The 8,631-nt window shown below is 55.5% G+C and overlaps 2 protein-coding genes across 7 annotated transcripts; both read left to right on the top strand.

Annotated features, from left to right (window-relative positions):
* Nucleotides 1-711: 711 nt before the first annotated feature.
* On the top strand, nt 712-5,296 carry TOR2A (torsin family 2 member A). 4 transcript variants are annotated; one of them, XM_033518475.1, is made up of 5 exons: nt 1,322-1,431; nt 2,519-2,694; nt 2,800-2,956; nt 3,029-3,156; nt 3,719-5,296. In XM_033518475.1, exons 2-5 carry the CDS (start codon nt 2,616-2,618, stop codon nt 3,961-3,963), a joined length of 609 nt encoding a protein of 202 aa, XP_033374366.1. In that variant the 5' UTR covers nt 1,322-1,431; nt 2,519-2,615; the 3' UTR covers nt 3,964-5,296. The 4 variants fall into 4 exon arrangements, with proteins under 4 accessions (XP_033374365.1, XP_033374367.1, XP_033374364.1 ...); XM_033518474.1 differs by lacking the exon at nt 3,719-5,296 and adding an exon at nt 712-896 and having other exon boundaries at nt 1,166-1,431; nt 2,800-3,137; XM_033518473.1 differs by lacking the exon at nt 2,800-2,956 and having other exon boundaries at nt 981-1,431.
* A 567-nt stretch (nt 5,297-5,863) lies between these two features.
* Nucleotides 5,864-8,395, top strand: PTRH1 (peptidyl-tRNA hydrolase 1 homolog). 3 transcript variants are annotated; one of them, XM_015644581.2, is made up of 5 exons: nt 5,864-5,950; nt 6,396-6,615; nt 6,780-6,879; nt 7,514-7,559; nt 7,984-8,395. In XM_015644581.2, exons 1-5 carry the CDS (start codon nt 5,879-5,881, stop codon nt 8,167-8,169), a joined length of 624 nt encoding a protein of 207 aa, XP_015500067.2. In that variant the 5' UTR covers nt 5,864-5,878; the 3' UTR covers nt 8,170-8,395. The 3 variants fall into 3 exon arrangements, with proteins under 3 accessions (XP_015500067.2, XP_018863955.1, XP_015500066.1); XM_019008410.2 differs by lacking the exon at nt 5,864-5,950 and having other exon boundaries at nt 6,080-6,615; nt 8,064-8,395; XM_015644580.3 differs by lacking the exon at nt 5,864-5,950 and having other exon boundaries at nt 6,086-6,615.
* Nucleotides 8,396-8,631: the final 236 nt, after the last annotated feature.

The following is an 8,631-nucleotide window of genomic DNA, read 5'->3' as shown; positions in this document are numbered from 1 at the left end:
GAAATACAAAATGGTTTGGGTTGGAAGGGACTACAATGGGGTCATCTGGTCCCCACCTCCCTGTGGACTCCACACCCTCTCTGGACAATCTGTTCCAGTGCATGGTCACTGCACAATAAAGAAGTTTTACCTTGTGTTCAGGTGGAACTTCCTGGGCATCAGTTTGTACCCATTGCCTCTTGTCCGCAGCACCACTGAGCAGAGCCTGATCCATCTTCTTGGCACCCCCACTTAGGGGTGTGTTTTTATATATATATATATATGTATAAATATATATAAAGCTGAGCAGAGATGCAGCTTTATATATATAAATATATTAATATATATATATATTACCAGCTGGAAATACTCTTCCTGATCCACCCCAGGATCCCACCGGCCTTGTTAGCCCTCAGGGCACACTGCTGGCTCACAGACAGGACCCGCAGTCCTTTCCTGCCGAGCTGCTTTCCGTGTCAGCCCCCAGCTGGCACCGGTGTTCAGGGTTGCTCCTCCCCAAGTGCAGGACCCTGCATTTGCCCTTGTTGAATTTTAGGTTGTCCTCTGCGAGAGGTTCCCGGGTCCCCAAGGCACGAGGAGACAGGGGGCACAGGGACCCTGCCCAGTGGGGGGCGGGGCTATGCGGGCCAGACCACGCCCCCTCGTTACATGGCCACGCCTCTTTCCCGGTGCGCCGGTTTTCTGGTCCCGACTCCGCGCGGGGCACGCTGGGAGTTGTAGTGCGGGCGGTGCGGGAGCCGCGGCCGCCATGGCCCCCGGAGCGGCCCCAGCCCCTGTCCGGGTCCTGCTGGTGCTGCTGGCGGCCGCCGCCCGCCCCGCCGCCGCCTGGGACCTGTGGGCGCTGCGCTGCGGCTTCTCGGCGGACTGCGAGTGCAGCTTCGGGCCCGACCTGCGCGGTCAGCGGGAGCGGCCGGCTGGGAAGGGGGTCTGGGGGCAGGGGGACCCTCGGGGGCGGGGGGCGCGCAGCCGACGAGGCCGGGAGGCAGCGGGAGGGGATTCCGGGAGCCAGCGCGTCTCCAGGAGAGCCTTCCCGGCGGCGTCCTTGGAGCGGGGTCTCTCGGCCGTGCGGCAACCGGGGATGAGAGGGCCCCGCGGGGTGGTTCCCAGGGACGGGATGAGCCATGACAACCCGCCTTCTCCAAGTCCTGGTTTCACCTCCTTTCAGGTCTGGAGTTTGACTTGGCCACGAATCTGGTGGGGCAACCCCTGGTGAGGCAGCAGGTGATGAAGGGCGTGAGGGAGTTCCTGGAGAACCCGAATCCAGTGAAACCCCTGGTGATGTCCTTCCACGGCTCGACAGGAACAGGCAAAACCTACGTGAGCTCCATGCTCATCCGCTACCTCTTCCAGAGGGGGCTCCAGAGCCCCTATGTTCACCACTTCTCCCCCATAGTGCATTTCCCCCACGCTGAGCAGATAGAGCAGTACAAGGTAAGGGACGCCGCCCAGCAGTGCCACTTAACTGGGGGGTTTTGTCTGTATCTGTCTTGATCCTCAGTACATATGCATTCAAGCTGTTTCCCGAAGTGAAGTAGGAATAAAAGCTCTTTGTTTTACCCTCTCAGACAAACATAGCTGAGTGAGTAGCTCCATACACTGGCTGAAGGATCCACTAGTAAATGCAATATACTCAGTTATTACTTTCATCTTGTCCACAGCAGTCCTTGCCCTGATCATATTCTCATTCTTAAATATTTACACAGCTCTTTGAAGGCACAAACAAAAGTGCTTGGCTTAGATGAAAGGCACTAAAATTTCCCCATTGCTTTCCAAATAGTCTGATGGCTATAAAAACCTGCATATCACTAGACTTGTAATCCCCTGCTCAGAGAGCATACAGCTCCCTAACAGCAGCTCCAGACTCTCCATGGTGCCATTCTGTCTGTTAGAGCTGAGAAAAGAGAGAAATCAAAATGCCAGATTCTCAGCAGAATGGGGATTCAGCACACCTGGACCTTTAGTTTCTGGGTGTTTGGAGAAGTTATTTGTTGCATTGTGTCCTTAGAGGAAATGCTTTTGGAAAAGTAAATCCCTTCCTGGCTGAAGTGCTTCAGATAGGAGTTACACGTGCCCCCAGGCAATGTGAGTGGTTTTGTGTGGGCTGGGAAGTACCTTCAGCCATGATAAAGAGCTGTTCTGGGTCAGTGCAGGCACATGTTTCTGCATCAGAACAGGAGCTGGCAAGAAGCTGAGAACTGTGTAGATACAACAGGGAATGAGAAGAACGTGGGGAGCTGTAGGAGTCTGAATCTCCAGTGTGCTGCTTCCTCCTTTAAGTCTGTAATAAAAGACCTACCACGGGCTAAAAAAGCTGGTAAACAGCCACTGTGTGAAACCCAGAATAAAGGGGCCTCCCCAGCACTGGGTTTTTGAGCTCCAAGTGTGTGGTGCTGTGCAGGGACATGCTGCTCTCAGCATCTTTGTCTCTGCTTGAGCTCCTGCCTCAGCCTTCACTCTGGAGTGCTTGAGCCTTCCTCACCATCTCGCTGCCTTACAACTTGGTGGGTGTTTTTCCTAGGAAAGCCTGAAGCACTGGATCCAAGGGAACTTGACAAACTGTGGACGGTCAGCGTTTCTCTTCGATGAGATGGACAAGATGCACCCAGGCCTGATTGATGTCATCATCCCGTTCCTGGGACCCTCATGGGTTGTGTACGGGACCAACTACCGCAAAGCCATCTTCATCTTCATCAGGTGAGAGAGGCCTCTCCATGGGGCCTTCCAGCTCACTGCTGCTCATTTGGGCAGAGGTTGCACCTACTTCAGGGCACACACTTCTTTTGCCTTTCCTTCTCCAAGACTTGAGCCTCTACAAATGCCAAGAGATGCTATCTCACTGTGAACAGACGGATCTGGAGAGTGTGAAAAAGCCTCCTCTGCATGTTATTTGGCTGCCTCTACAGGAGTTATTTTGGGCCAGGCAACTGGGAGCTTCTGGCTTGCACTCTGCAGGCTGGTGGGTGTCAGGTGCCACCTGAGACACCATTTTCCTGGCTACACACTGGATAAGCCTCTCATTCTTGTGCAGCAATGCAGGAGGAGAGCAGATCAACAACGTGACATTGGCTCTGTGGCGTGCCCGCAAGGACCGGGAGGAGATCAGCTTGCAGGACCTGGAGCCAGCCATCTCCAAGGCCGTGTTTGAAAACCCTCAGAGTGAGTCCATGGAGCTGAGCTCCTCCTGTAGCCCCACAGCCCAGCACAGGCAGACAGGCCTGTTCTTGGAAACCACCCACACCACTTGCCACCTGCCAGGCAACCAGAAAGGGACAAGGGGGTTTTGAGGGATTGGAACTGTGATCCCCTTGAGGTTTCCTGGCAAAGGGAACCATCTTCTGAGCCAGCAGACCTGTTGCCATAGTTAGCAAAGTTCTTTGGAGACAAGGTGTATTTGCAGCTGGGCCTGGCAGACAGCACAACACACTTGCCAGAACAGCACCGAGCTGCATCAATCCCTACTGCCTGCCTGGATCTCTGTGCTCTGACCTTAGCACAGGGAGCAGAGCTTAAATTCTGACTAGACAAGCTAAATCACCCCATTCCTGGAGAACAAGTCTGGTTGGGGGGAAGGTGACAACTGATGGGTTCAGCCCTCTCCTTGTACAAAACCAGCAAGATCTCTCTTCAGCAGAGTATTTTGGCTTCACACATGGCTCTTTGAATTGCAGGGACTGCAGAGACTCTGAATTTAAAACCTTCTCTTCCTTTCCTTGTTCAGGTGGCTTCTGGAAATCTGGGATCATTAATGAACATCTCATTGATTTTGTTGTGCCTTTCCTCCCACTGAAGCACCACCACGTAAAGCAGTGTGTCGTCAGTGAGCTTGTCCAGCAAGGCCTCGAGGTACGCCCAGGTGTCGTCCAGGAAGTGGCTGACAGCATCCCCTACTTCCCAGAAGAAGAGAAATTATTCTCATCAACAGGCTGCAAAACAGTGGCCTCTCGCATCAGTTTTTTCTTCTAGTCACTGGCAAGGGCCTCTCTCAGATCCATATGGAGCTAGAAAGCACTCAGGGCTGGTGGGATGAGCAGTGGGAATGGTGTGTCACTCTCCACAGCACAAGTGCTCTCCTGCTGAACTCTGCAGCCCCAAGGAGTCAACTGCAGGATGCAGCTGCAGGACTAGGTGCAAATTATGTGATTTAAAGCACTTTACTAATTCACTCTTGGCCAGGTAAGGGTGGATCCACCACCTGAGACATCTGTGATGACATGGGGAAGATTCTGAGAGGGTCTACAGTGTCAGGGAGGTTCTCACCTGTCAACAGGACCTTCCTGCAGCTCTCCCCACTTCTGGCAGCTGTTGATACCCAATACGTTAAGATTCTGAGCCTACAGAATAATATTTCTTCCTTACAGCATTTTAACAGTTTTTTTAAAACCTTTTTAAGCTTAGCTGTGCCTCAGCTCCTTGGCCCAACGTGAGTACTGGTGCTGACTCCTGTGAACACCTCAACACAGCAACAAAGTTTTCAAGGAAGTTTTAGAGCCACCCACATTCCAGTTTCCTTTCACTGTGAATAGGTGCTGGTAGGGACCAGCTTCAACTCCAAATGAGGGGGACAGTGTGAGAGAGGGCAGCACCTGGTCTGCCATGAGCCAGGCTCCCCTACAACCCCTTCATCCATCTCCCCTAAAGGCCAAAGGATTTCCCTGTAGCAAACCAGGAAAGACTTCAAAAAGACAACAAAAGACTTCTTACTTGTTTTAGCAGCCATGAAGAAATCTCATCCTACCTCCAGGGGATTCCACAGTGCTGCTAACGGTTTTGAAAATTCCTTTCATTCAGTGATGGTTTCTACAGCAGAGTTGGTGCTATGAGCTGTGGAGCCCCTTGTACATCTGTCTGCTGGTCAGACCTTGCAGGCTTTGGCTGGACCAGCACCCGTTCAGCTTCTGAGGACGTCACAATGGGGGACCTGGGGACAAGTCAGAGAAGATTAATGCTCCAGGCTGCCAAGCATGGGACGCACAGCCTGACTTTTGCCCAGATTTTAATAGCCTCTGTGCTGTTATGGAATAAGAGGTCAGAGGAACCAGAGTAATTCACTAGCCAGGAACAACCTGCTTAAGGGATGGGTGTAGGGAAACTTTGCAAAGCTTCCAAAACTCTGCTTGTATGGAAATGAGCTGCCAGTGTGCTTGGGACCATTCCAGCTCCAGGCCCTGAGCTTTGGGGATTTTAGACACCACCCAAAGGCTGCACAGGAGCTGGCCCAAAGACAAATGTAAAAATTCTGCCTCTTCCAAAAATATGATGCATTTCTAATTTTAAAATAAATCTTTAAAGAATTAAACAGTTGAGGTCTTTACATGGATTCCTGACCACAGGTAGTGTGGAAGGACCTGGAAGATGAGCAATTTCACAGTGATGTGCTGCTGGGCTGGGGAGTTGTCACAGTGTCCTGGAAGAAAGCTCTGCTGGCAGGGTGAGGACCCACCCAGGGCTGAAGGATGGTTTGGGGAAGGTGAGGAGCAATGTGTTTCCCCATCCAGCCGTATCCCAAGAGTCGGCATGTGAGTGGAGACGGAACAGGCACACAAAACACGAGACCCAGTCCTGGGTATTCACTGCTCCTGCAAGTCCCTCGGGGATCCTCTGCAGAGCCGCTCTCTGCTCGAGGGGGTTCCCAGGCTGCGGCCTCCAGTAACTGCCCGTTAACGCGCTTCCCCATCCTCACCACGATCACGGCTGGGACCAGCCGGCCTGCAGGGCATTATCACAGCGGCGACACCGCCCCCGATACCGCCCCCGACACCGCGACACTGCCTCCGACACCGCCCCGACACTGCCTCCGACACCGCCCCGACACCGCCCCGCCGCCCGCTAGAAAGATGGCGGCTCTGCCCGTAACCAAGATGGCGGCGGGGGCGAGGCGATGCGGGCGGGACGTCGAGCGGCGCGCGGGCATGACGTCACGCGGGCAAGGAGGGCGATGCTGGCGGCGGAGGTGGCGGGGCGCGCGCGAGCGCTCGTGGGGCGGGCGGGGCCGCGCGCCATGGTGAGGGCGGGGGGGGGAGCGGGGGCAGCGAGGCTGTGAGGGGAGCGCTGGGAGCTGGGCTGTGAGGGGAACGGGGGAATCGGGGGAACGGGACTGTGAGGAGAACAGGGTGTCTCAGGACTGGGAGGCGAAAAGAGGGAGCGGGGCTGTGAGGGCAGTGCCGGGGAAGATCAGATCAGGGGTGAGCACCGGCGCGATCAGAGCTGTGAGGGAGGCACCGAGGGAAGAGGGACTGAGGGGAATGCTGTGGGGATTGAGGCTGTGAGGACCCAGCCAGCTGTGGGGAGCACGGAGGGAGCAGGTCTGAGACATGCTGGGGGAGCGGATCAGGCCCGTGCAAAGACCAGGGGCCTTATGGTGGCCTGACAGAACCCTGTTGACACCCGTCACACAGGTGGCTGGCCTGGGCAACTATGGGCTGTGGGGCACACGGCACAGTGTGGGCATGGAGGTGCTGGACCGGCTGGCCCGGCAGCTGGCGGTGGCTGAGGGCTGGCGAGTGGACAAGCGGTGCTGTGCTGATGTGGCCCTGGCCACAGCCCACGGCCTGGAGCTGGTGCTGCTCAAGCCACGGAGGTTCATGAACCTCAATGGGCTCAGCGTCGCCAGTGCTGGTGAGCAGTTGGGTCAGCCCCAAAGCTTCTGTTGCCACCAGCCCCCTATGACAGCCCTGCTGTTTCCCTGCCCTCCACAGCTCCCTACAACGCCACTCTGCAGAGTCAGGGCGTGGTGAGTCTGTCTCCCCCTCATTTCTTGGGCTGTATTTCTGTTTTCAAAGCTGAGATCTACAGTCTTGGCCCTGGAGATATTTACCTGGTTCACGATGACCTGGACAAGGCCCTGGGCAAGGTGGCAATCAAGCTGGGAGGCAGCGCAAGGTATGGGGTAGCCCCAGCTGTCTGATTGTGTGAGCTGGTTTGAGGCTTTAACATGCCCATACAGGCTCATGGGCTGTTCTTGGCCCCATCCCACCAGCCTTGCAATGTTTCAGCTCTTGTCCTGGGCTTGATCCATTGTAGAGGCAACAGCTGGCTGTTTGGGCAGCCTCCCAGTTCCTGTCCTGGCAGGGAGGGCAGGGAGCCTCCTGGAAGCGGCTATGGGCTGGATTCAGCCCATTGACAGCACCACATGGGCTTTTTATAGCACTCTGCCTCAACTATGCCTGCCCAGTGCCAGCTCCTGGGGCAGGCTGCAGATATTTAACCTAGGAAACCTTCCACTGCTGGATGGGGCAGGTACAGTGCTGGGCCCCAGTGCTCAGTCACACATGTACCAGCTGTGGCAAGAGCTGACAGACACAGAATGTGCTGTCCCACCCCTGCTTCCCTCAGACCCCCAGCCAACAGCTCTGAGCCCCTGGGGCTGGATGTTCCTGCAGAACTAGGACATGGGGACTACTGCAGTCCTTGGCTGGGACCACATTCCCACATTCCTGCAGCAGGAGACCCCAGGGCTATACAGGGGAGGGGGTGTCTCTTACAGACTAACTGTGGCTTTTCTTTCTTTCCCAAGGGGACACAACGGAGTCCAATCCTGCATCAGTGCTTTGCACTCTAGTGTGAGTGGGACTCAGTGGAAGGGGATCAATCCTGTGCCCCCCTTAATGCATGGCTTGTTTCCTCCACTCCCATTTTTCTGATTCCACTCAGACAAGCCCCTGCTCCCTTTCCCCTCCTTTTCTTCCTCCCCTTCTTTCTCCCCTTCTTCCCGGAGGGCTGTTGTCTGTTTGGCCGCCATGGAGGACATGGAAACAATTAACTTGAGTGGCTCCTGCCAGGCCTGGCAGGAGCCTGGGATCTCGGCACAGCCCAGCAAAAGCCTCTTCCAAAATTATGTTTCTTGGAGCAAGCACTCAAAACCACCTGGAAAACATGAGAAGCTGCTCTCTTGCTGCCCTGCCCCACTCTCAGCACTGTCACCTTGCCTAACTCTGTCTGAACGCTTGAGGGGAAGCTCCCCCAGCTCTTTTCCTTCCTCCCCAGGAGATGACCCGGCTCAGGATCGGCATCGGGCGGCCAGAGGGTGATGTGACAGTGTCCAACTATGTCCTGTCTCCATTCAGTGCTGGGGAGCGGGAGAAGCTGGAGCAGATCCTGGTCCAGGCAGTGACCTGCCTGCTGGAGCACATCCAGAGCCGAGTGCCTACAGAGCCAGGGGACAGGGGCTGACACAAACCCCCGGGGACCCTTGTGGCTGATGGACAAGGGTGCTGCAGGCGCTCTGGAGTGACCGTGGTGCGGAGCAGAGCTGGCCCAGATGGACAGCCTGGCTGGGTGCTGGGGCAGCCTCCTTCCCTACACCAATCCAGGCAGTTCATGTCCCACTTGCGTCCCTGCAGAGGCTCCACACCTCAGTTTGGCACAGAAATTAAATAAAACCTCATCCTGACTCTGACCTGCTCCTGCCTCTCTTCCATGCGTCACCTGCTTGGGTTGTCCTCGGCACTGCAGCTCAAATCCATGTTCCCATCCCTGTTCAACCAGCACGGTCTGGAGGGAGGCTTCTAGTGAGAAATGGGGAGCAATAGGAGCTACTTCTGTAGAGTCCAAAGGCACTTCAGCTTTGTTGAGAAACTGGCAAGCACAAAGAGCCTGGAATCTCATAGCGTGCTGCTCCCACTGAGCTGCAGC

This window comes from Parus major, chromosome 17 (assembly GCF_001522545.3).
Source record: "Parus major isolate Abel chromosome 17, Parus_major1.1, whole genome shotgun sequence".
Lineage (NCBI taxonomy): Eukaryota > Metazoa > Chordata > Aves > Passeriformes > Paridae > Parus > Parus major.
This window is presented reverse-complemented; position numbering and strand designations above follow the sequence as displayed.

What these genes read in the sequence shown, in the direction of transcription:
- TOR2A (XM_033518473.1), top strand. Translation starts at nt 1,225, where the DNA reads ATGAAGGGCGTGAGGGAGTTCCTGGAGAACCCGAATCCAGTGAAACCC. An exon ending in AGCAGATAGAGCAGTACAAG is followed by an intron (nt 1,432 to 2,518) that starts GTAAGGGACGCC and finishes TGTTTTTCCTAG; the next exon opens with GAAAGCCTGAAGCACTGGAT. An exon ending in GCCATCTTCATCTTCATCAG is followed by an intron (nt 2,695 to 3,028) that starts GTGAGAGAGGCC and finishes ATTCTTGTGCAG; the next exon opens with CAATGCAGGAGGAGAGCAGA.
- PTRH1 (XM_015644580.3), top strand. Translation starts at nt 6,312, where the DNA reads ATGCTGGGGGAGCGGATCAGGCCCGTGCAAAGACCAGGGGCCTTATGG. An exon ending in AAGCTGGGAGGCAGCGCAAG is followed by an intron (nt 6,880 to 7,513) that starts GTATGGGGTAGC and finishes TTCTTTCCCAAG; the next exon opens with GGGACACAACGGAGTCCAAT. An exon ending in TCAGTGCTTTGCACTCTAGT is followed by an intron (nt 7,560 to 7,983) that starts GTGAGTGGGACT and finishes CTTCCTCCCCAG; the next exon opens with GAGATGACCCGGCTCAGGAT.